The 24,331-nt window shown below is 57.1% G+C and overlaps 3 protein-coding genes across 4 annotated transcripts; 2 read left to right on the top strand and 1 right to left on the bottom strand.

Moving 5' to 3' along the window:
• The first annotated feature begins 1,616 nt into the window (after positions 1-1,616).
• l(1)G0004 (lethal (1) G0004) lies at positions 1,617-2,521 on the top strand. The gene has a single exon (XM_017245309.3). The coding sequence runs from the start codon at positions 1,626-1,628 to the stop codon at positions 2,436-2,438; it is 813 nt and encodes a 270-aa protein (XP_017100798.2). The 5' UTR covers positions 1,617-1,625; the 3' UTR covers positions 2,439-2,521.
• On the bottom strand, positions 2,470-3,944 carry Syx16 (syntaxin 16). The gene is made up of 3 exons (XM_017245308.3): positions 3,710-3,944; positions 3,517-3,650; positions 2,470-3,459 (listed from the first exon to the last, which is right to left on the bottom strand). Exons 1-3 carry the CDS (start codon positions 3,788-3,790, stop codon positions 2,592-2,594), a joined length of 1,083 nt encoding a protein of 360 aa, XP_017100797.1. The 5' UTR covers positions 3,791-3,944; the 3' UTR covers positions 2,470-2,591.
• A 1,102-nt stretch (positions 3,945-5,046) lies between these two features.
• HERC2 (E3 ubiquitin-protein ligase HERC2) lies at positions 5,047-24,268 on the top strand. 2 transcript variants are annotated; one of them, XM_017245262.3, is made up of 11 exons: positions 5,047-7,532; positions 9,721-10,289; positions 10,351-10,905; positions 10,965-11,947; positions 12,012-12,168; positions 12,226-14,015; positions 14,077-14,450; positions 14,512-22,528; positions 22,600-23,083; positions 23,143-23,319; positions 23,380-24,268. In XM_017245262.3, the coding sequence occupies exons 1-11, from the start codon at positions 5,591-5,593 to the stop codon at positions 23,530-23,532; spliced, it is 15,201 nt and encodes a 5,066-aa protein (XP_017100751.3). In that variant the 5' UTR covers positions 5,047-5,590; the 3' UTR covers positions 23,533-24,268. The 2 variants fall into 2 exon arrangements, with proteins under 2 accessions (XP_017100751.3, XP_070138335.1); XM_070282234.1 differs by having other exon boundaries at positions 12,223-14,015.
• Positions 24,269-24,331: the final 63 nt, after the last annotated feature.

Raw genomic sequence — 24,331 nt, 5'->3', positions numbered from 1 at the left:
ATAATTTGATAAACTTGTTCACTTCTCTATTCATTTATTTTTTCCATATAAATTTTCCAACATTTTCTGTATTATTTTACCAAAATTATATTTATTACATTTCCCGTGGACGAAATTTTTCAACTGTTTTAGGGACACTCGCACTCGCGAGTTTCCAGGATTCGAGGTTCCTGGAGTTGTAACCTTAACTAATTATAACTTTGATGCAGTTGACCCAAAACCTTTGAAGCGCTTACGCGTGTATTTCGCGTTTTCATTTTGTTGGTCGGTTGTCAAGGACAACAGTTCTGATGTCAAAGGACCAGTCGCCGAGGCTGGAGTGGGTGGTGGGGGTTTGAAAACTCGGCAAGCTGGAGAGAGAAGAGCTGAGCGCACTTTTCGGCGATTTCCCGGAAAATCTTGCTCAGCCAAAAGGCTTCGAGAGTCATTAAGTTTATTAAGTGGCCTAGCAGATAACCCAAATAAGTGCATGCCAAATGGAAGCCAACGAACGCAATTTGCACTCATATCGCCCCTTCAGTCCGGCCTTTTATCTGCACTGAAAAAAAATGTATATCGCAAATACTGAATTATTAGTATATTTTAATTGAATTTTTTTGTACATTTACTCTATTTTACATTTTTATAATATTTAAAATAAATGCGAACCTATTCTAATGTTTTGTGGTTTATCATTTAAAAAAATTCTCAAGGCACTCAACAAGGTTACAAATATTTTTTAAACTTAAAACATATGCAACAAAATACATAAATATATAAAAAAGTCACTATAAAATTAGTGGTAACCTCACTTGACACAATATTAAACATGGCAACCCTAGTAGTATTATCCAAGTGGTATAGTAAATTTTTCAAAAACATATCGAAAATACATTTTTAAAGTAAATAATAATGTTATAAAGATAAACCCAATAAAAAAAAAATTAAAAACTCAAAGTGAAAATAAAGAAATGAAAAGTTTTGTGATAAGGCACCGCTTATTTTCGAATTAAAGAAGATTTAAGATTCATCTTGGCTGTTTTGATGTTTTTTAAATATGCATAGACGGTCTATGGCTGTTTTGGTGCATTATTTTCCCTTTTTTTTTTGTGTTTTTTGTCGGTGTGCCTATGCAAATAGCTCAGACTGGGGAAAAGTTTTTCAGTGGCAGACTAGGGGGGAGAAAGAAAGAGGAACAGAGATAGGGAAAGAGAGAAACAGGAAAAAGCGGAGGAGATAACAAACAAATTGCCAGTGCAATTGCAAACTTGAGATTATCGCCTGGCTTTTTGGTAGCCGCATTTTACTTACTTTTACTTAAGTTTTCCATACTTAACTGCATCGCCACTCCCTCACCCCGCTAAGTTCCTTGAAAAAAGCTGCTTATCTTTGCGGTTGATGCAAAAATAATTTTCATTGTTGGCCAAGAAACTTTGTTAATGGTGATAAGTAGATAACAAGTTTACGGTAACCACAATTAAACTGGAAACTTGCCAGTGGAAGCCTACTTACCACAAGTGAAAAAAAGAGTGAAAAGTAGCTGAATTTTACCGCCTATTCGATTGGAAATACAGCAATAACGGTTTCCGATAACGATAGCGATAAGAGAAAGTGCCATATCCAACGATTTTAAGGTCAAACGTCGAATGGTCACACTGCCCTTGCATCTGGAACCGCACGTGGAAACAGCAAAGCCGAATTTTTATAAAAACAACGCAATTCCCCCAAAAATCTCAATAATGGAGGTGGAGAACATCAAGGCCGATGCCTTTGAGCCGACTAAGAGGGCTACCAAGCGCAGTGCCAACGCCGGGAGCCAGCAGGACGTTGAGATGCAGGTGGACGAGGCGACGGGCATCGAAGGATCGTCGCAAACCACACGGGCATCGGGCCCGCCCCGGGCTAAGAAGGCCAGGAGCGAGCTGCGCAAGGTGTCCGTGCCCCCGCACCGATACTCCTCTCTCAAGGAGCACTGGATGAAGATCTTCACGCCCGTGGTGGAGCACATGAAGCTGCAGATTCGCTTCAACATGAAGGCGCGTCAGGTGGAGCTGCGTGTGGGCCCGGAGACTCCGGACATTGCCAATCTGCAGAGAGGCGCCGACTTTGTGCGCGCCTTCCTGTGCGGCTTCGAGGTGGACGACGCTTTGGCTTTGCTCCGGCTGGAGGATCTCTTTGTGGAATCGTTCGAAATCAAGGATGTGAAGACGCTGCGCGGCGACCACCAGTCGCGTGCCATCGGTCGACTGGCGGGCAAGGGTGGACGCACAAAGTTCACCATTGAGAACGTGACCAAGACCCGCATCGTCCTCGCCGACAGCAAGATTCACATTCTGGGCAGCTACCAGAACATCCAGCTGGCGCGCCGAGCAGTCTGTAACCTGATTCTGGGCTCCCCGCCCAACAAGGTCTACGGAAACCTGCGGTCCGTGGCCTCGCGCCTCTCGGAGCGCATGTGATCGGGACCCGGACTGAGAACTGTGGGCAGGCTAGTGGCGTTTTTTTTATAGCTTTAGTAATAAATAATAAATATAACATGTAATTCATACATTTTTACACAATATACACACACACAGGAAACAACGATTGGAATAGATTATATTGCTGTTGGATTATCCACTAAGCTTGGTGAGGATGAGCAGCAGCAGCATGAAGAAGGTAACGGCGGCCAGGACCAGGATAACGCACATCTTGCGGTTCTTTCGCTGGTACATCTCGGCCTTATGCAATTGCCTCAGTCCCTCGGAGACCCGGGTCTGCGTCTGCTCCACGTTGTAGTCGATGCGGTCCAGCACGGTACCCTGTTCCTGCACCATATGCCCCAGATCCTTGAAAATGTCGTTCAGATCGTATATGGACTTGACTATCTTTGTGACCTCCTGCTCGCGGTGCTGGGCCAGTCGGGAGTTCTCCTCCTCGAAGAGCAGCAGTTGCTGCTGGGTCATCCGGCTGGCTGGCGGTCGTTGGAAGTGGTCGTCGATGGCTTGTTCGTCCTCCTCGAAGAGCAGCGAACCGGTTCTTACTCCAGCTCCTCCTCCGGGTGCAGCACCAGCCCCATTAACTGGCTGCAGGAAATTGTCAAAGGAATCCACAAAGTTGTCGGGCGGCTGGTCGCCCAACTCCACGTTGGTGAAGACATCGCCGCCGGCTCCGTCGTCGAAGTACTTCTGGGAGCGCTCCTCCCGCGAATTGAGCTGCAGCAGATAGGCATTCTGGCTGGAGCGGAACTTTAGCGTCAGCTCCTGCAACTGGAGCAGGGCACAGTGCACGGCGTTGGCGGTGAGGCGCTGTTCCATCTTGCTACCCACGCCCAGGCTGGAGCGCACGCACTGGATGTGCCGGTGCGTGGAGGTGATCAGCTTCGACACAATCTGACTGAGGACTTCGATGTCGCACTCGTCGTCCCGCTGGTCATCGAACGCTGGACGCAGCAGATGGCGAGCGTGCAGAGAGCCGAGCTCATCAAGCTTGGGCTTGATTCTGCAGAAAGCCAACAAGTCAATTAAACAGAAGAGTATAATTAAGAAAGAGACCTACTTGGACATGGTGTACTGCGCCTCTTCGAACTTGTCCAGCCAGGAGGGTGGTGTCCCATAGTCGTCCTGCAGCTCCAGGCCCTCCTCCGCCTCGCGTACCGAATGCTTGAGCAGGCGCTCTGCATCGCTGCCCCTCTTTGTAAATAACGTATGTTAATTAAATCAGACTTTACCCCTTTTAGTTTCCAGCTCACCCGATCGTCGTAGTGACTGCGATTCTTGGAGGCATTGTTTCGCATGATGACGAACACCTCCGTCAGGTTGCGCGACGTCATGGTGTGTGGCTGTTTCTGAGCGTTACTTGGGTGTGTTAAATGACATCCTCGACTGCTGTCCGCGTGTGGAAATTGCGAAAATATGCTTCAAAACATACGAGTTGCTATTTTCTTTTTTTTACAAACTAGAGATGGCACCCCCCTTCGCCGATAAGACATCGATATATATGCGGCGCCACTAGGTGGACAAAATTTGAACCAATTTTGCAAATTTATTTAACAATGTAATTTTTTCCAAACAAAGACAAAGGTTTATGTTTTAATTTTTTTTTTATATTTGCGTACCACTCGGCTAATACTTTAAAGTTTGAGGTAATTTATACCTTTTCGATCTTCGACATTGAGTAGAATAATTCTGTATCAATATTTTTGATACATTTTTTTAAGTTTTCAAAGCTTTTCAAGAAATATTTTGGAAAAAACTTTTAAATTTAAAGATTTTAATGCTTATTTTAATGAAAATTATATAGAATTGATGCTATGATTCAGATTTGGTATTTTGTTTACGAATCGGTTATAAAATGGTCGAGGAATTCACCAATGTGTTCTCAAGATATGTTGAATATTTTAGATTAAATTTAGATTTTAGTCTAATAAACCATAACTTGGCTTATAATTGGAATAAAGGTTGAAATATTAAAAAAATGTATATATATTCACGATATTACAATTTCTCATAGATATATTTTCAATCAAAATTTAAATAACTATAATACAACCCATAGTTTAGAAGTTCCTTAATAGGTCACAATACAACAAAACTACCGAAAATCTAAAGAACCGAAGATAGTATATGAATCAATCAGGATATAAACATTTAAATGTAAATATATTAGTTTGATTTTTTTTATGCAACCATTTACCATTAGTAACTCAAATAAACACGCTTATTTATAATATATTACAAACTACAACCCAAGAGGTATACATTTTAATCTTTCATCAGAAAAAGGAAATTACTACGCGTTTGAAAAAGGTTCGATTCGGGAATTCGAAATTCGGAGTATCTCTCTCATCCAACAAAAAAGGATAATTGTCGGATTTGCAGCGAAGACTGCCAGATTTTTAAAGCGAGGCACTTTGTTGAAATCCTTTTACAGTTAATAAAGTGTAATATTGAAAATTATTTTCCAAAAATATAGCTTCAGTATAAACCATTGGCCCGTTGTTCGATTTTCAAACCTTCCCGGGTCAACAACCCCCTCCCGAAATTTCCGTTTGGGCTGAGTGGCAGCACCGTGGGTTCTTAAGCGCATCTAGGTGGCAACACTGCTTATATCGGCCACTGGATCTAGAGAGACACATTCAAAAACATTTTGCATTTTAGACGCATTCAAAAATCGAACGAGTCGTGCGCCTGTCCGTCGAACTCCGTCGTGTCGTAACGATTGGCCACAACATTGGCCCAACAACGAACAAAGCCCCGTAGGAGAAGCAACATTCATCCTAGGCCACAGTCGCCAACAAAAAAGCGAAAAAACCGTCTCCTCTCCGAAGTGCAGTTCTGTGTTTTTGTTGTGTTTTGCTGTTTTTTTTTTACCCTGCTGCGTGCGTGAGTGACGACATTGAGACCGCCCCTGCCCCCCGCCACCCGCCACGCCCCCGTGAACCAACCAACCCCCTCCCACCCCCCCCTGGGAGGGGGCATAATGTGCCATGCTACTGTTTCTAGGCTGAGTCCAAACGAGGGTGTGGAGCACTAGAAAAATTCTCGTTCTCCACCCATCAGAGTCCTACTCCTACTAACAACCAAATCGAACAAAACCAAGAATAAAAGTCCAAAATCGAAACAGAAACGCCATGTACAACCGCCAGGCAAGTGGCCAGGGGCCTGGCCCTGGATCCGGAACGGGAACGGTAACGGGCACCGCTCCGCCACCTCCGCCGCCGCCACAGCCAGTAGTGCCTGCCCTGCAGCCCCAGCCTGCCACAGCCACGGGCAGTGGAAGTGCAACTGGATCTGGGTCTGGTTCTGGCTCGGTCATTTCGGCTCTAAGCCCATCCTTGGATCTCCACCTGCGGCCGCTTCGCTTTCTGGACGCCAAATGGCTGCGCGCCGATCTCATTGCCTCCCTGCGCCATGCCTCCGAGGGCGCCGTGCTATGGAACCACCTGATCCAGGACTGCGAACTGGTCTCCTCGCCCGCCGCCCCCATCCTGAACGCCCGCGGCCAGCTGTCCTATCTGGGCGACGACGGCAAGCACTACTGCGGTGCCCAGCAACTGAAGTGCTCCTGCTGCCAGCCAGAGTACTGCGGCCCGCACTCCGCCTGCAACTGCGACGGCTGCCGGCCCCTGGACTCTGACACCGCCATCAAGAAGCTTACCACCCAGGCGGCCGCCCAGCAGGCCCAGCACCTCAGCCAGGCCACCGAGCACGTCCTGAGCGGCTGGCTCTGGAGTCAGCCCCCCACACAGCAGGCGCGCCAAGACTGCCAGCGATCGCTGATCTCGGAGCTCCAGGAGCTGGCCCTGCGAGCGGCCGGTAACTGTTTGTCCGCCCAGCACCTGCGCCAGCAGCTCTTCGTCTACGAGCGGTATTTCGTGGCCCTGAAGCGGGAGAGGGAGCGGGAACGCTGTGTCCAGCCAGCTGCGGGAAACCCCAGTGCCAGCACCACCAACAACCTTCCCGGAGCCTCGACCGCCACCGTCAACTCAACTGTCGCCAGCACAGCCAGCCCGAATGGTGCACCAGCCGTGGAGATGCAGCGGCCTACAGAGCGCGCAGAGCACGGTGCCCTCGGCTTGGCTCGCGTGGCCACTCGGGCTGCCCTGAACTTCAGCTTTGCCTTTCTTCGACGCGCCTGGCGCTCCGGCGAGGACACGGAGATGTGCAGTGAACTGCTGACCGACGCCCTCGCCTCGCTACAAGAACTGCCGGAGGCCACAATCTTCGAGGACGCCTCGGTGTCGCCGCTCTGGGTGGAGGTCATGGAGCGCTCCACCAAGTTCCTGCGCCTGGTGGCGCTCGGCGATCCGATGGGTGGCCGCTGCACTGCGCCGCAGAACGACCGTCACTCGGCCCTGTGCCTGCTCCTGGAATTGGGTGTGCAGAAGGGCACCCTGGCCGCCACCCTGGAGTGCGTCGTCCTGCTGCTGATGCTCTGGGAGAAGGATCGTGCCGGCAACGACAACCGAGACATGCCCCGCAAGACCGGCGCCCCACTACTGCGCATCCTGCAGCGCTACCAGAAGCTCGGACCTCCCTCCGTCAAGTCGGGCCAGCTGCCTAGTGCGGAGCCAGCGCCAGTGGTCAGTGCCACGGAGACCTTCCTCCGGTTCCTGTCGCTGCCGAAGAGCAGTGCCGCCATTGTGGACTTGCGACGCGCCGCCGTAGTCATCATCTCGCACCTGGATCGCATGGCCCAGCCGCTGATGCCACGCTGCCTGCTCCGAGGCCAGGTCCCGGCCGCCTCGCCCGGCTACGGCGCCCAGCAACGCATCTACGCCATGGGCTGGCCCGCTCTCTCCAAAGACCAACAGGGATTCAGCTCCGAGCCCGCGCTGAGCTGTGGCGAGTCTGGGCCGTCGGCCCCGCTGCTGAATTGCCGGTTCCAGGTGAAGCAGGTGGCCTGCAGCGAGAGCCAGGTGCTGCTCCTCAGCCAGGAGGGCAAGCTGCATGCCTGGCGGCTGTCCAAGCCGGAGGCCGAGCCCCAGCCGTTCGAGGAGGTGGGCCACGAGACGTTCATCAGCATTGCCGGGCACTGCGAGGGACGTCACTTCTTGGCCATTGACAGCAATCGTAAGTGGGGTTGGGGGACTATCTTTATATCTTTATTAAAATATTATTCAAAATTAGAACCTCTAAGAACAGTCTCCATTAGTTTTGAATCTAAATATTGAAAACATCTTCAATGATTCACAAACAAATCAATTAGGAATCTGTTTACGGTTTGAAATCGAACCCATGCCCAGGCCCAGACCCAGACCGAGACGCAGACGAGTGATGTCTGTCAAGATCATCACTTTCAAGTTTATTCGAAGCGTCTCTTGTTTCTAGTACTCATTGAACAAATATCTGCGAGAATTCTAGAACTACATAGATTCTAGAACTGGGCCTAGAACTTGGATGTTGGCAATGAGCCATTTATTTGTTTCTAGTTTGTGTTTGGTGATTAGTTGCTACTAAAGTTGTTACAGAACTGTCTCTCTTGGGAGGTCAAACGTGTTTTAGGGAGTAACACCACTCTACACTGTCTTTTTTACGCATTTCGGCTAATTTATTCTTATAGAAGTCATGGGTAGAAATTAGCCAATTCTGGATTTATTTAAGATCAAATCTAAAACTAATCATTTAAAGAGATTAATCATGTTTTATATTTAGTTTTTTGGATTAAACAAAGCTATTTTTTTTTATTTAAAAAATCAGAAAAATTATATATTTTAAACTAAACCTAGCTACTTTTAAAAACTTTCCTAAAATCTACCTAATTTTGTAAAATTAATCACTAAAGGCATTAAAGAGATAAAGCTTTAATCTATGGTTTAAAAAATGCAGATACAAATATTCAAAACTAATCGTTTTCGAGTGGGTTTTGATTTCAAAGACCTTCTTTCGAGAAAACCTTACTTAAAGAAGCCTTTCTTTATTTTTAAATCGCTGTATAAGTTCATAACTATAAGAATATATAACTGGGATACTTATCTGAGACTTTAAGAAACTGCCAAAAAATTCAAAATTTTTAAATTCTTTCAAATGGTGTTACCCCTTAACAGAACTGCCTCTGCTTCTGAGGAGGTCAATCGATTCTTAATGCAGATATTTAGTTTCTAGCTTTGAATTATGCATTTTCCGCGGCTTAGTTTCTGTTTAAATGTTTTGTTTCTTTTTTTTTAACTTAATCAAATATATTATAGTATATTATATTATTAGTATATTTATATTAACCAAATACTTTCGTCAAACCCAAAAGACTGCAGCTGTTTTATTATATATGTACGTATTCTAATTGCTTAGTTATTGCGTTGGTTTAATGAGCAATTGTTCAGACAATGATTAAGCCTTTAGATCGATTATCTGGCAATCAATTAAATTGCCCTCCAAGCTACTACGAGAATACGCTTTACTCTCGTTTGAAGGTTTGAAGCTATTACGAATAAATATCATAAAATGGAGCTTTTCTCCACCTGTTTGCTGTGGATTCAAGAAAATAAACACGCAGCTCCAAAGGGGGTTTCGCATTTAACAAATAGTTGTTTATTTATTTTAAATTGTTTAATTTCTTAAGAGTTCTGTGTCTGCGAATCGAAGCAGAATTGAAGAAGCAGTGACTTTTTCCCATAGAGTGTCATTTTTCAAAGTCGGATAATGCTCGAAGCTCGAAAACTGCTGCCCTGATTTGTTTTGAAATTTGAAACACAATTTCTATAAACAATTTATGAGGATTAATGATGGTTAATGAGTTATTAAAGAATTTAATTAAATGGTTTATGAGTTTAATAATAATTTTGATAATTTTAGATATTATATTTTATTTATATTATTTATTAGAAATATACAGGTTTTCCTTTAAAATGTAAGAACAAGAATTTCAAAAAATTCGTTTTTTAAAAACCCTCCCAAGGATTTTTGGGAAAACCGATTTTCAAACAATATAATTTTAGTTTTTTAAGTTTTTATGCTTCCGGCAGATAATAAAAATTATATATTTAGGTTTTTCTATGGAATATTACAAATATTACTTATATAATATTCCATATTATATTATTACTTCGTTAGTTTATAAAATAAAATAAGTAAATAAAAAATAAATAAAATAAAGTTAATTAAGGTCATACCCTAATTAACAATTGCTTAAAATTTTAATTTTAAAAAATCCCCAAAAAGTGCAATTTTTCAAAGAAGTTAACATATTCCCCCCCTAAATTTAAATACAGATTATAATAAATTAATTAATTATATTAATGAATCCTCTTCTTTGCCTTTCCAGACGCCATCTACTCCTGGGGTGCCGGCGAAGATCACCGCCTGGGCCATGGCGACACCCACGCCCGCGCCGTGCCCACCAAGATCGCGGCCCTAGAGGCGCAGTGCATCCAGTCGATCTTCTGCGGATGCACCTACAGTGCAGCCATCACCTGTGGCGGCCAACTCCTCACCTGGGGCCGCGGCACCTACGCCCGCCTGGGCCACGGCAACAGCGACGACCGCTGCCTGCCCACCATAGTGGCCGCCCTGTCCGATTACATGGTGGTGGACGCGGCCCTGGGCAGCGGCGACGCCCACTCCCTGGCCCTCACCTCGACCGGTCTGGTCTTCGCCTGGGGCGACGGCGACTACGGGAAGCTGGGAAACGGCAACTGCAACGGCAGCCTGCAGCCCATCCTGGTGGAGTCGCTGCCGCGCGTGCAACGCGTCTTTGCGGGCTCCCAGTTCTCGGTGGCGTTGACCAGCGAGGGACAGGTCTACACGTGGGGCAAGGAAACCTGCCTGGGCCACCAGCTGGTGGAGCGAAACGTCCAGGGATGCAGTGTGCCGCGTCTGGTCAGCAGTCTTCAGGTGAGTGCCTGCCTTGTCGCTGATCCGCGTAGTTCCTCCTAAAATTCCAACTGCTTTCCAGCACAAACGCATCGTGGACGTGGCATTGGGCGTGGCCCACTGCTTGGCCCTGACCAGCAGCGGCGAGGTCTTCGGATGGGGTCGCAACGACAGCCAGCAGATCTGCCCTCCCTCCGTCTCCAGCGACCCCCTGCTGCGCACCCCCATCCTGGTGGCACTGCCCACGCTGCCGGCCAGTGGCATTGCCTGCACCGCCGGCCAGAGTCTGATTTGGACGCAGAGCTCCCACCAGGGTGTGCCGCTGCGGGCACCCTTCGTCATCGACCTGGGCGAGCCCACGTTCCGGCTGCTCGACCAGCTGCTGGGCATGTGCATGTGCAGCAGCCAGGACAACCGTCAGACGCCCAACCAGGAGAGCGAGTGCATCGCCGTGGCCTGCCTGAACCTGGTGCGGCTGCAGTTGCTCGCCCTGATAGCCAACGGCGTGGAGCCGCGCCAAGTGGGTCTCGCCAGCGGCAGCCGGTTGCTGAGCAGCCTCAAGACCAGGATCCTGGGTCTGGCGGGCGGCACTCAGGTGCTGCGCACCATCCAGGTGGCCGCGCAACAGGCGCTGCAGGTGAGTGCTCCGATTTCTGAAGCCTTTGCGGATAGCTAACATGTTGTGTCCCCTTCCAGGACGGCTGGAGTGTACTCCTGCCCACTGCGGCGGAGCGAGCCCAGACCCTCACCTCTCTGCTGCCCTCCGAGCCGGGCCAGGCGTCCTCCGTGGGACACCGCTTCATGACCGATCTGCTAGTCAGCTCCCTGATGGCCGAGGGCGGCCTCGAGTCGGCCCTGCAGAACGCCATCCGACTGGAGAGCAGCTCCTGCGGCGCAGACTGCGGCGACGGGGTGCACTTGCCGCTCCTGCAGCTCATCACGCGGCTGCTGGGCAACATCGCGGCCCTCACCCAGACCCGCCTCTTGCCGGCATTGCGAAAGCATCACCAGCTGGAGCAGCAGCTCTTGCTCCTGCAGCAGGAGAAGGAGGAGGAGGAGCGCGAACAGAACCGGCATCACGCCCAGGAGCCGAGCACCAGTCCCAGTCTGAGTCTGCTGCACCGCTTCCAGCGCCTGCTGCTGGCCCACATCCATCAGGCGGACCCAGAGGAGGAGACCACCGGCGCCGAGGCCCTGCTGCTCCAGTACCTGCACGCCCTCATCCCCGCCTGCGTAGCGACGCTGCAGCAAGCCCACGAACTGGCGCTCCAGTGCCGGGAGCCGGGCGAGCATCCCATCGGCCAGCAACTGGGCCACTTGGGTCGCGTCCTCCAGGCCGACGTGTCGGACGCCCTGCTCCACGAACTGCTCGTGGGCCTGGTGCTCCTGAAGCGCGATCGTCCCCAGTGCCTGGGTGGACTCCGTTGGGCGCGTCTCTTCCTGCCGCTTCTTCGAGTCCTGGACCGCTTGAACAGGGCCCTGGGCGAGGGAGAACTTCGCGACGGCGACGACATGGGCTGGCCGGGCATCATCTGCCGAGGGGGCCCCAAGAACGGAGGTCCACCGCCCGCCGACCCCGAGACCCACTACGTGCGACGCGCCGACATGGAGAATCACCTTCTGGACGGAAGTCGTTGCATCATCCTGGCCGGCTACGTCTGCGACTTGAGTGGCTACAAGTAGGTGGATCTCTTGTCCCTCGGATTCCTCCAATAATCCGCTATTTCCTCTTTCCCTTTGCAGCTGCGAGTCCGAGACGTTGCGTGGCATCCTGGACACCGGCCTGGGCAAGGATCTGACGGCGGAGCTGAGCAGTCCGGCTCACAGAAGTGCCATGGAGCAGATCCTCCAACACCACAAGCTGGGCAAGTACATGTCCCAAGCAGGAGGAGAGGACAAGGTAGGTCTCCCCAACCTATATCCACTTCAGCCACTAACCATGTCCGTTCCCTAGCAGAGCCCTCCCCCGGGACCCACTCGCCTCACCCACTTCAGCTCAGAGTGCGCCCTGGCCCAGCTCCTGGGCCTGGTGGCCAATCTGATGTGCAACGGGCCGGCGCTACAGCCGGCGGAGCTGCAATGCCGCCAGCTGGACAAGTCCAGCCTACTAAGTGGAGGCCTGCAGCTGCTCCAGCCCAGCAATCCCTTTGACGAGGAAAAGGGAGAGGCTCGCAGCAGTCACAGCTGCCACAGCACGGCCGGGAACACGCCCACGGACCAGGCGCCACCTCTGCCTATCCAGCACCTGCAGCAGCAGCAGGGTCCGGTGCAGGTGCGCGGCAAGTCCCAGCTGCAGCAACGGGCGGAGGCGTTTGTGACTGGACTGGCCGAGGCCAGGCTCTCGGAGGCGCCAGTGGCCGCCTGGGTGACCCTGACGGAGCGCTACTGCAAGGCACACAACCTGATGTGGCACCAGGAGTTCGCCACGGAACATCCCGTCCAGGAACTGGAGCGTCTGCTCAGCGCCGTGCTCATCCGACACCAGTACCTCGGCGGTCTGGTCCTGAATGCCTTGGAAACGGAGGGGGAGTCGCCGCCGCCGCGCCAGCTGGGCGAGATCATACGACTGGTGCACCAGGCCAAGTGGTCGGTGGTGCGGACCCGCCAACAGATGAACCGGAGCTACAAGGAGGTCTGCGCCCCCATCCTGGAGCGACTCCGCTTCCTGCTGTACGAAGTGCGTCCGGCGATCAGTCCACAGCAACGGGGACTGCGCCGCCTGCCCATCCTCCAGCGGCTGCCGCGCTTCCGGATGCTAGTGCGCCGCCTGCTCCAGGAGCTGCGGTCTGCAAGGCAGCCGGCCAGGCTGGAGGACCTACTGAACGCCACCATACAGCAGCAGCAGGAGCAGGAGAAGAAGCCACAGGACAAGCAGCAGGAGCAGCAGGCGGCCGAGGAGGAGGAGAGCCTGCTGCGACGGCTCAACGAGCGCCAGATCAACGGCGAGGGAGAACTGGATCCCGCCCTGATGCAGGACATCGTGGACTTTGCCCTTCAGGACAGCTGCGACGTCGAGACGGCCCGCCGAGCCATGTACTGCCAGATGCAGCGCTACCAGCTGCGTCTGGCCGGGCTGCAGCTCGTCCAGCAACTACTCGAACTGCACGGCCTCCTGGACGCCACCCAGTACAGCCTCCTGAACGGCTTCCTGGGCCTGCACCTGAAGCCCGGTACCGGCGGAGGCGCTTCTAGTCCATCGGGAAGCTCCCTGCCCGTGCTCGGCCAACTGAACATGATCAGCGCGTACCAGAAGACTCGCCTGCTCCTGGCGCAGTCCCGCGTCCTCGACTGGGCGGTTAGGGAGCTGCGCCGGCTACTCAACCAGGAGCAGCACGGCCACGCCCGCGGCAAGGACAGCAGCAACCTAGGCACCTACGTCCTTCTGAAGCGCCTGCCCCGCGCAAGATTCCTGCTGAGCGTCTTCGGGCTGCTGGCCAAGGAACTAGGCCCCAACGAGCTTGGGCTCCTCCTAAACTCTGGCCTGCTGGGCACTGTCCTGGGTCTCCTGGCCCAGACGGGCGGCGAAGGAGCAGCTGGTGGAGGCCAGCCACCCGGCGAGCTGAGTGTCCTGTACGAGGACAGCGTCCTTAAGCAGAAGTCCAGCAAGGCGCAGCTGAGTGGACCCGACCTGGCCAAGCTGATGAAGATCGGGACGCGGATTGTGCGTGGAACGGACTGGAAGTGGGGCGACCAGGACGGGAATCCTCCCGGCGAGGGTCGCATCATCAGCGAGGTGGGCGAAGACGGGTGAGTTAAAGGGGTTCACATGCTCCTCTTACCAGAGACTAACAAACTTCCTCTCCTCCAGGTGGGTGCGCGTCGAGTGGTACACCGGAGCCACCAATTCCTACCGCATGGGCAAGGAGGGCCAGTACGACCTCCAGCTGGCGGACAGTGCCCTTAACGTGGCCTCTCCCACGGAGCCGGAACGCGAGGATCTGGCCGGCAGCGAGTCCTCGCCCTCGAGCGAATCTCATCCCTCCAAGCTGCTGCGCCACTGCGCCGCCAAGCTGCTCCAGATCCTGGCCGTGGGCAGTGGCCTGCACGGCTCCCAGCTGGACAAGCACGCCCTGCGCGGCATCACCAGCATGTTCCGTGCCATCGTGGACCCCAAGCCTACCATGTCCAGTGTGGCCAACTCGCTGGGCTGGCTCAACCTTGGATTCATCCGAGCCATTGCAGGTGAGTCCTCCACTCTCAGGGAAGAAAGGCAAACACTAACTCCTTGTACTCCACTCTCCAGGTGACTCGCCGCGCTTGTGCCTGGAGCTGAGCTCCCCCGGCTGGCTGGGGCACTACCTGTCCCTGCTGGAGCAGCCGGCGGGCAGCGAATCTGGCGTCTACCGGCAGCTGCACTGCCTGCGACTGCTGCAGTGCATCCTGTCTCAGTGGGGCGTCGAAGAGGAGCCCCGCATGCCCGCGCTGGTGCGTCAACTGTTCGCCACCTTGGGGCGCATCGCCCTCCACTGCCCCGGCGACGTCAGCCTGCAACCCACCGGCGAGGGAAAGACCCGGGTGCTGCTGACCGCCTCGCACTCCGGGAGCGTGGCCGAGGAGCTGGTGGCGCTGCTGCGACGCCTGCACACGCTGCCGTCCTGGAATCCGGTGATCAACTCCTTCCTGGCCCAGAAGCTGTGCGTGGCCGCCGAGCTGTTGGCGGAGCAGTCACCGCCACCACATGCCACCCACCAACCATTGGACAGCGAGCAGGTCTTCGTGCTGGGCGTCCTCGCCGCCATGGGCGGACACGATCTCAGGCCCCGTGTGGGGCTGCACTGCTTCCACGAGGGGAGCCACATGGTCATCGCCAGCTTCACGCCCAAGGGGCGCTGCCTCCTGGCCCAGGGAGGCGCTGCCTCCGCCACAGGATTCGTCAAGGTGCCGCTTGCCGCCGTGCTGCCCCATCTGGACCACAGTGTCTTCAGTCTCAGCCGGCTGCCCATGAACGAAATGCTACTCAACGCCTGGACGGTGCTGCTCTACGGGCCGTCGCCGGAGCTGCGCGAACTGCCCGCCAGTCCGGAGGGACGTCTCGACCTGGGCCTGCTCCGCGCCCAACAGCTCCAGCTGGCCGTGCTCCACACAAACGGAGTCCTGTACCGCCACCAAGCCGCACTGCGTCGCATCCTGAAGCAGCGAGCTCCGGGCAGCATATACGGCTCCGGAGAGGGACAAGAACCCAGCAGCGATCCGGACGTGCAGCCGGAGGCCCAGGAACCAGCGGACCAGGAACAGGAACACCAGCTGTCGTCTGGCAGTGCCGGAAGCGGCGGGCAGGAGGCGCAGCTTCTCATCCAGTGCATCCTCCTGCGGGCCACCCAGGCGTCACCAGTAAAGGCCTGCTACTCGTACACGGACCTGGCCACCGCCGCCCTCAACTGCATCCAGTCTCTGGCCACCCAGGCCCACCAGGAGATCGTCGAAGACGCCGGTGGAGCTCCGGCCAACGGCCTCGCCATGGCCACGCCTCCGCAACCCACTATGGTGCATGGAGTGCCGGTGTACAACGTGAATCGCAGCAAGGAGCAGAAACCAGCGGCCAAGACCACAGAGCAGGCGGAGCAGCCGGCGAAGGGCAACAAGTGGCTGGCGGCGGCCAGCGATGACCAGCTGATTGGACAGATCATGGAGATGGGATTCACCCGGCGAACCGTGGAGCTGGCCCTGAAGCAGCTCTCCCTCCAGGCCGAGATCATGCCCACGCCAGAGCAGATAGTCCAGTGGATTCTCGAGCACCCGGACGTCTGCGCCAACACCATTGAGGAGGAGGACTCGGCGCCGCCACCGCCGCGGCCTGGCTCGGCCCACGACCCGGAAGCGGACTCCGACAACGAGTGCGCCAGCAACCATTCCTCCAGCTCCTCCAGCTCGTCCTCCTCCGCATCAAGCTCCTCCTCGTCCTCGGACACCGTGGAAGGGCAGCCGAACCAGGAAGCGGCTCCGCCACCACCGCCTCCGGTCAAGTTTGAATCTCGGAAGGACTTCCAGACCGCGGACCTCTACGCGCTGTACGTGCGCGGCCTGGTCAGGCCGGGGATGACGGTGCGCTGCTGCCGGGACTTCGAGGAGATCAAGAAGGGCGACATGGGCACCGTCCTCATCGTGGACACCGAGGGACTGCACGACCTCAACGTCCAAGTCGACTGGCGCAACCACGGCAGCACCTACTGGGTCTGCTTCGTCCACATCGAACTGGTGGAGGCGGCCCAGTCCCCGCACCAGCCACGCCCCCCGCCGATCGCGGTCGGCGCCAAGGTGCGGCTGCGCTCCTCTTCTCTGCGCCACGGACTTCTGGGCCCCCAGCTGCGCCTGGGCCGGAGCCAGGCGACGGGAGTGGTTATCTCCGTGCGGGGCAAGCAGCTGACAGTGGACTTTCCAGACCTTCCCGCCTGGCAGGGTCACATCAACGAAGTGGAACTGGTGGCCACCTCCGGCGCCGCCGCCCCCATGGCCGGGGCCCTCGGACAACCGGGAGAGTCGAGTGGGCCAACCCCCCCGCCGGCCCCGTCTGATCTCATCGAGGACTGGTCGAGATGCATCCGCTCCCTGACGGTCAGCTCCAACGAGGCGGCGGCCAAGCACCTGCTGGACGGAAGCGGACAGATCTGGCAGAGCTGCTCCACCGGGCCGTGCCGGCACTGGATACGCCTGGAGCTGCACGACCGCGTCCTGGTGCACAGCCTGGCCATCACGGTCAGTCCGGAGGACCACTCGCACATGCCCTCGCTGCTGGAGATCCGGGTGGGCGAGTGCGTGGACAGCCTGAAGGAGTACACCTGGACCCCGGTGCCGGCGGGCGCCACCCGAGTGGTGCTCATGCAGAACGTGCCCGCCTACTACCCCTGGGTGGAGATCGTGGTGAAGCAGTGCCAGAACAACGGGATCCAGTGCAAGATCCACGGTCTGCAGTTCGTGGGCCGGCGCCAGCAGCCGGACCTGCAGCACATCCTGGCCAACGCCCAGTTCCTGGCCAGCGAGTACAGCTCCGGAGTGGGTCCGGGAGCTGTAAGCTCCGCCCACGGCGAGCCGGGCGGCGGCCTGGACCAGGACCTGCCCTGCACCGTCATGGTGTGGGGCCTCAACGACAAGGAGCAGCTGGGCGGCCTGAAGGGCTCCAAGGTGAAGGTGCCCACCTTCTCGCAGACCATCAGTCGGCTGCGCCCCATCCACATAGCCGGGGGATCCAAGAGCCTCTTCATCGTCAGCCAGGACGGGAAGGTGTACGCCTGCGGCGAGGGAACCAACGGCCGACTCGGGCTGGGCGTCACCCACAACGTGCCGCTGCCCCACCAGCTCCCGGTGCTGCACCAGTACGTGGTCAAGAAGGTGGCCGTCCACTCCGGCGGGAAGCACGCCCTGGCCCTGACCCTGGACGGCAAGGTCTTCTCGTGGGGCGAGGGCGAGGACGGCAAGCTGGGACACGGCAACCGGACGACGCTGGACAAGCCGCGCCAGGTGGAGGCGCTGCGCGCCAAGAAGATCCGGGACGTGGCCTGCGGCTCCTCCCACTCGGCGGCCATCAGCAGCCAGGGCGAGCTCTACACCTGGGGCCTCGGCGAGTACGGCCGGCTGGGACACGGCGACAACGCCACGCAACTGAAGCCCAAGCTGGTGGCGGCCCTGGCCGGGCGGAGGGTCGTCCAGGTGGCCTGCGGCAGTCGGGACGCCCAGACGCTGGCCCTCACGGAGGACGGAGCGGTGTTCTCGTGGGGCGACGGAGACTTCGGCAAGCTGGGACGCGGCGGCAGCGAGGGATCGGACACCCCGCACGAGATCGAGCGTCTCTCGGGGATCGGCGTGGTGCAGATCGAGTGCGGAGCCCAGTTCAGCCTGGCCCTGACCCGGGCCGGCGAGGTCTGGACGTGGGGCAAAGGCGACTACTACCGGCTGGGCCACGGCGGCGACCAACACGTCCGGAAGCCGCAGCCCATCGGCGGCCTGCGCGGCCGCAGAGTCATCCACGTGGCCGTCGGCGCTCTCCACTGCCTGGCCGTCACGGACGCCGGGCAGGTGTACGCCTGGGGCGACAATGACCACGGCCAGCAGGGCAGCGGGAACACGTTCGTGAACAAGAAGCCCGCCCTGGTGATCGGCCTGGACGCCGTCTTCGTGAACCGGGTGGCCTGCGGCAGCTCCCACTCGATAGCCTGGGGCCTGCCCAACGCCACCATGGAGGAGGAGAAGCGCGGGCCCGTGCCGTTCGGCAGCACCCGGGACCCCCTGGGCGGCAGCAGCCTGGGCATCTACGAGGCGGAGGCAGTGCACCAGACCACCAAGCCGGACTCCAAGCCCCCGAGCCTCACCAGCCTAAGCGAGAGCCTGGCCCTGGAGAGTCCGGCCGCTCGGCAGGCCGCCCTGGCCCACGTCCTGCGTGCCATGAGCATCCTGCAGGCCCGGCAGCTGATCGTCGCCGCCCTGACGAGCCACAGCAAGGTGAACTACAAGGAGCGCGGCATAGGCGGCGGCGTCGGCGAGGAGGAGCAGCTGGCGGGAGTCAGTGGAGGAGTCGGCGCAGGAGGAGCAGTCAACAACCAAACTGGAGCAGCCACCGTGGAGCCCATTGCTCAGGGCGGAGGCGAGGCCCCGGCAGACGCCTCAGATGCAGCGCTCCAGGAGCACAGCCCCGACCTCCCACTGGAGCTGATGACCACCACAGGAGGAGGCGGAGGAGTGAGCGTAGTGGCGGGCATGTCGGCCACCTTGCCTCCCCTCACGGCCGGGCCACTGAGCGCCTTCCAGAGTCTCACGGGCTCCCTGTCCATGTCCGGATCCCTGTCCAGCAGCGCCCTGCCCGCCCAGCACAAGCACTCGCGGATGTCGGCCAGCGCCATGTCCGTCATGGCGGCCACCATGACGCAGCAGGAGGAGATACTGGCCCAGATCGGACACTGCCACGGCCTGGACGACTTTGGCGGCCTGCTCGGCGAGCCGGAGGCCAAGAGCCTGGTGGAGCTGCTGAAGCTAGCGGTGTGCGGACGATGCGGGCCACCGAGCACGGCCCAGACAATTGCCGAGACGCTGATCTCCCTGGGAGCGGGCTCGCCGGCCGTGGCGGCCATGCTGCTGGAGACCTGCATCACGGAACTGGAGGACCTCTGCACCTCCCGCCACTGCCTCGGCAAGCTGCCCAAGCCGGTGATGCAGGAGAGCAGCCACCCCTACGTGGACAACGTGAACGTGACGGGAGCAGTGAGGATTCCCGGAGCGGAGATGCTGCGCCTGGAGTTCGACAGCCAGTGCAGCACGGAGAAGCGGAACGATCCGCTGGTCATCATGGACGGAACGGGCCGGGTGCTGGCCATGCGCTCCGGCCGGGAGTTCGCCCACTGGGCGCCGGAGATCCGGGTGCCCGGCGACGAGCTGCGCTGGAAGTTCTCCTCGGACAGCTCCGTGAACGGCTGGGGCTGGCGCTTCTGGGTGCACGCCGTCATGCCGGCGGCCACTCTGGGCGAGACCGGGTCCGACCGGGCGGTGCTCTCGCAGCCGTCGATGGCCCTGGTGATGTCCCTGCTGGACTCCCGCCTAGCCCCCCGCCAGCCGGGCGTGCTGCTCCGCCTGGCCTCCGCCCTGGCCGCCTGCTCCCAGCTGGGAGCTCTGTCCACAGCGCAGAGGATCTGGTCGCTGCGCAAGCTGCACGCAGTCCTGCTGCTGGAGCAGGCTCCCCGCCCCCAGGACCCGTCGTTGGCCGGCCTGCTTCAGCCCCTGATCCCGGAACTCCTGCGGCAGTACGAGTACGAGGAGCCGCAGGTGCGAGGAGGCATTCATCTGATGCACTCGGACTACTTCAAGACCCTGGCCGCCCTGGCCTGCGACATGCAGCTGGACGCCTCGCTGCCCATGGTAACCAGCGGCAGTGCCTCCACAACGGGCGGAGCAACTAGCGGAGGAGGAGGACTCGGAGGAAGCAGCGCCTTCTGTACCATGGGCTCGTCGTCCGCCATCCTAGCCGCCGCTTGCGCAGCCACCTCTGGATCTGGATCCGGCCCAAGCTCAGTCTCGGGTGCGGCCGCGTGTAGCTCGGCCTCCGGCGGAGGCGGGGACCTCCACAAGTGGGCGTGGTTCAAGCGCTACTGCATCGCCGTGAGAGTGGCCCAGTCCCTCATCCGCCGCACAGAGCTGCCGCGCGCCTTCTGCCTGGAGGTGCGGAAGAAGTTCGCCGAGATGCTGCCCAGCTCCGCGGCCAGCTGCAGCTCCAACTCCCATCCGTGCGGCGGCCAGTCCCCCGGAGCATCGATGCTGAACTCTACCACATCGCTGTCGTCCAGCACGGCCAGCAATGTGTCGCCACCGCCGCCCCCACCACCGCTCCTCCACCAGGCGGACCACCACGAGTCCCTGATGTGCCCGGGCTCGCAACTGGACTCCTCGTCCATCCTGCTGCACGAGGACCACTCCCTGTTCCAGGCCCCGCACGACGCCCAGCTGCTCCAGTGGCTCAACCGCCGGCCCGACGACTGGGCCCTGAGCTGGGGCGGCGCCAGCACCATCTACGGCTGGGGACACAACCACCGCGGCCAGCTGGGCGGCCTGGAGGGCAGCCGCATCAAAACGCCCACCCCCTGCGAGGCCCTCAGCCTCCTCCGCCCCGTCCAGCTGGCCGGCGGCGAGCAGTCGCTGTTCGCCGTCACCCCGGATGGGAAACTCTTCGCCACGGGCTACGGCTCCGGAGGCAGGCTGGGAGTTGGAGGCAGCGACAGCTGGGCCATACCCACGCTGCTGGGCTCGCTGCAGCACGTCTTCGTGAAGAAGGTGGCCGTCAACTCCGGCGGCAAGCACTGCCTGGCCCTGACCACCGAGGGCGAGGTGTACGCCTGGGGCGAGGGCGAGGACGGCAAGCTGGGACACGGAAACCGGGTGAGCTACGACCGGCCCAAGCTCGTTGAGCACCTGCACGGGATGAGCGTGGCGGACATAGCCTGCGGCAGCGCCCACTCGGCGGCCATCACGGCCAGCGGCCAGGTCCTGACCTGGGGCAAGGGCAGATACGGCCGCCTGGGCCACGGCGACTCCGAGGACCAACTGAGACCGAAGCTGGTGGAGGCGCTGCTGGGCTACCGGGCCATCGACATAGCCTGCGGCTCCGGCGACGCCCAGACCCTGTGCATCACCGACGACGACAACGTCTGGAGCTGGGGCGACGGCGACTACGGCAAGCTGGGACGCGGCGGCAGCGACGGCTGCAAGCTGCCCTACAAGATCGAGAGCCTGGCCGGCCTGGGCGTGATCAAGGTGGAGTGCGGATCGCAGTTCTCCGTGGCCCTGACCAAGTCCGGAGCAGTCTACACCTGGGGCAAGGGCGACTTCCACCGACTGGGGCACGGCTCTGTGGACCACGTGCGGCGGCCCAAGAAGGTGGCCGCCCTGCAGGGCAAGAAGATCATCTCGATCGCCACCGGCTCCCTCCACTGCGTGGCCTGCAGCGACTCCGGCGAGGTGTACACCTGGGGCGACAACGACGAGGGTCAGCTGGGCGACGGCACGGTGACGGCCATCCAGCGACCCCGCCTGGTATCCGCCCTGCAGGGAAAGCACATCGTGAAGGTAACCTGCGGGTCGGCCCACACCCTGGCGCTCTCCACCTCACAGCTGAGCGAGCGACTGCGCCCACTGCCCAACCCGCCGCTGGAGTACGACCTGGTGAGGGACCTGGCGCCGGAGGCACTCCACGCCCGGCTCATCCTGCTGCACCACTTCTCGGAGCTGCTGTGCCCCTGCCTGGCGATGCTGCCCATTTCGGGCGACCTGAGCCTCGGCGCCCTCAAGGACGTCCTCGTGTACAACATCAAGGAGGCTGCCTTCCGTAAGGTCATCCAGACCACCATGGTGCGGGACAAGCAGCACGGCCCCGTCATCGAGCTGAATCGCATCCAGGTGAAGCGCTCCCGCAGCCGCTGCAACGGCCTGGCCGGGATCGACGGCATGAAGAGCGTGTTCGGGCAGATGGTCCAGAAGCTGCCGCTCCTCACCCAGGAGGCCCTGGCCCTGCCGCACCGCGTCTGGAAGGTGAAGTTCGTGGGCGAGAGCGTGGACGACTGTGGCGGCGGATACAGCGAGTCCATCGCCGAGATGTGCGACGAACTGCAGAACGGCAGCGTCCCGCTCCTGATCAGCACCCCGAACGGACGGGGCGAGGCGGGCGCCAATCGGGACTGCTTCCTGCTGGATCCCACCCTGTCGTCGGTGCTGCAGATGAACATGTTCCGCTTCCTGGGCGTGCTCATGGGCATTGCCGTGCGCACCGGATCACCGCTGAGCATCAAGTGAGTGCTTCGCTTCCCAATTTTGAACTCCCAACTTTAATCCAATCCCTAATCTCTGACCTATTTTCCAGCCTGGCGGAGCCCGTTTGGAGGCAACTGACCGGCGAGGTGCTCCGGCCCACGGACCTCACCGAGGTGGATCGCGACTACGTGGCCGGGCTGCTCTGCATCCGGAACATGGACGACGATCCCAAGCTGTTCAACACCCTGGAACTGCCGTTCTCCACGTCCTCGGCCCGGGGCCATGAGGTGCCGCTGTCCACCCGCTACACGCACATCTCGCCGAGGAACAGGGCCGAGTACGTACGGCTGGCCCTGGGCTTCCGGCTGCACGAGTTCGACGAGCAGGTGAAGGCCGTCCGGGACGGTATGTCCAAGGTGATTCCAGTGCCTTTGCTGTCGCTCTTCTCCGCCGCAGAGCTGCAGGCCATGGTCTGCGGCTCGCCGGACATTCCGCTGGGGTTGCTCAAGTCGGTGGCCACCTACAAGGGCTTCGATCCCGGCTCGGCCCTGGTCACCTGGTTCTGGGAGGTGATGGAGGAGTTTACCAATCAGGTGGGTCTCTGAATCAGGTCTTTGGATCTCCTAGCTCTAAATTGGACTTTCGCTTACAGGAGCGTTCCTTGTTCCTGCGCTTCGTGTGGGGCCGCACCCGTCTGCCGCGCACCATTGCCGATTTCCGGGGACGGGACTTTGTGCTCCAAGTGCTGGAGAAGAACCCGCCCGACCACTTCCTGCCCGAGAGCTATACCTGCTTCTTTTTGCTGAAGATGCCGCGCTACTCCTGCAAGGTGAGGTCTTTCTTTTTAATATCAAGATCCTGAATTTTAATCCTGCGGACCTAATTCCAGGCTGTGCTCCTGGAGAAGCTCAAGTACGCCATACACTTCTGCAAGAGCATCGACACCGACGAGTACGCCCGCGTGGCGATGGGCGAACCCACCGAGGCGACCGGCAGCGAGGACAACAGCGACCTGGAGTCGGTGGCCAGCCACGAGGGCTAGGCTCCCGCCCCCACAGAATCTGCCTTACCTGAAAGGATCTGAAGAGGAAGGAGGAGGAGAACCAACCCACTATTTATGATGATTCTCAGCTAGGATACTAGGACACATTCAACACAAAGAGCCTTCAAAGTTAGAAAAGAAAAAACGCCACTCACGCGAACACATTACACATAGATACACTTAAAAAAAAACCCACACGTATATATACATATATTTTAAAGGTAGCACATGACACAGAGCAGGATGACAATGGAAAGAAAGAGATGATGCGGTGGAAGCATGAAAGAGAAAGAGATAGAGAGAGAGAGAAAGACGGCTTGTAGAGAAAGGATATTGAAACCAAAAAGCAAAGCGTTAATGTTATTTCCATATTATATTATATATATATATGTACTCGTATATATATATTACGCATAAACATATTTAAATATAAATGTTAGTTGGAGTCCTCTCATTATAAACACAAGGCTTGAACGTTAGACGCCATCCAACTCGAACCCCATTAGCCCCATCCATTCCCGAGTCCGAATCCGAATCCGTATTACCCTGCCCGGAGAGCAGTTAAGATTATTAATGGAATAACGCTAAACACAAAGGCCTCGAGCCAAAAAAAAAACCAAATTCGTTGCTAATGATGATCAATTCAAGAGTTAGATGCGCCCTAAAGGAACCTATCTGAACTAAACTGAAAGCTAATTAAAATGCAAAACAAGCAAAAAATTATGAAAATACTAAAGATTATGGTGTTTCAATTATGGAAGGGGGTTTGGCAAGAAATCAATATTTGGCTTTAAAGTTC

The sequence above is a fragment of the Drosophila bipectinata genome, chromosome XL (genome assembly GCF_030179905.1).
Source record: "Drosophila bipectinata strain 14024-0381.07 chromosome XL, DbipHiC1v2, whole genome shotgun sequence".
NCBI classification, from domain to species: Eukaryota; Metazoa; Arthropoda; class Insecta; order Diptera; family Drosophilidae; genus Drosophila; species Drosophila bipectinata.
This window is presented reverse-complemented; position numbering and strand designations above follow the sequence as displayed.

Excerpts from the sequence above, each read along its gene's own strand:
- Syx16 (XM_017245308.3), bottom strand. The coding sequence starts at position 3,790 with ATGACGTCGCGCAACCTGACGGAGGTGTTCGTCATCATGCGAAACAAT. Across the intron at positions 3,651-3,709 it reads GCAGTCACTACGACGATCGG|AGGGGCAGCGATGCAGAGCG; the intron begins GTGAGCTGGAAA and ends TTATTTACAAAG. Across the intron at positions 3,460-3,516 it reads GCGCAGTACACCATGTCCAA|AATCAAGCCCAAGCTTGATG; the intron begins GTAGGTCTCTTT and ends GGCTTTCTGCAG.
- HERC2 (XM_070282234.1), top strand. The coding sequence starts at position 5,591 with ATGTACAACCGCCAGGCAAGTGGCCAGGGGCCTGGCCCTGGATCCGGA. Across the intron at positions 10,290-10,350 it reads GTCTGGTCAGCAGTCTTCAG|CACAAACGCATCGTGGACGT; the intron begins GTGAGTGCCTGC and ends ACTGCTTTCCAG. Across the intron at positions 14,451-14,511 it reads ATTCATCCGAGCCATTGCAG|GTGACTCGCCGCGCTTGTGC; the intron begins GTGAGTCCTCCA and ends TCCACTCTCCAG.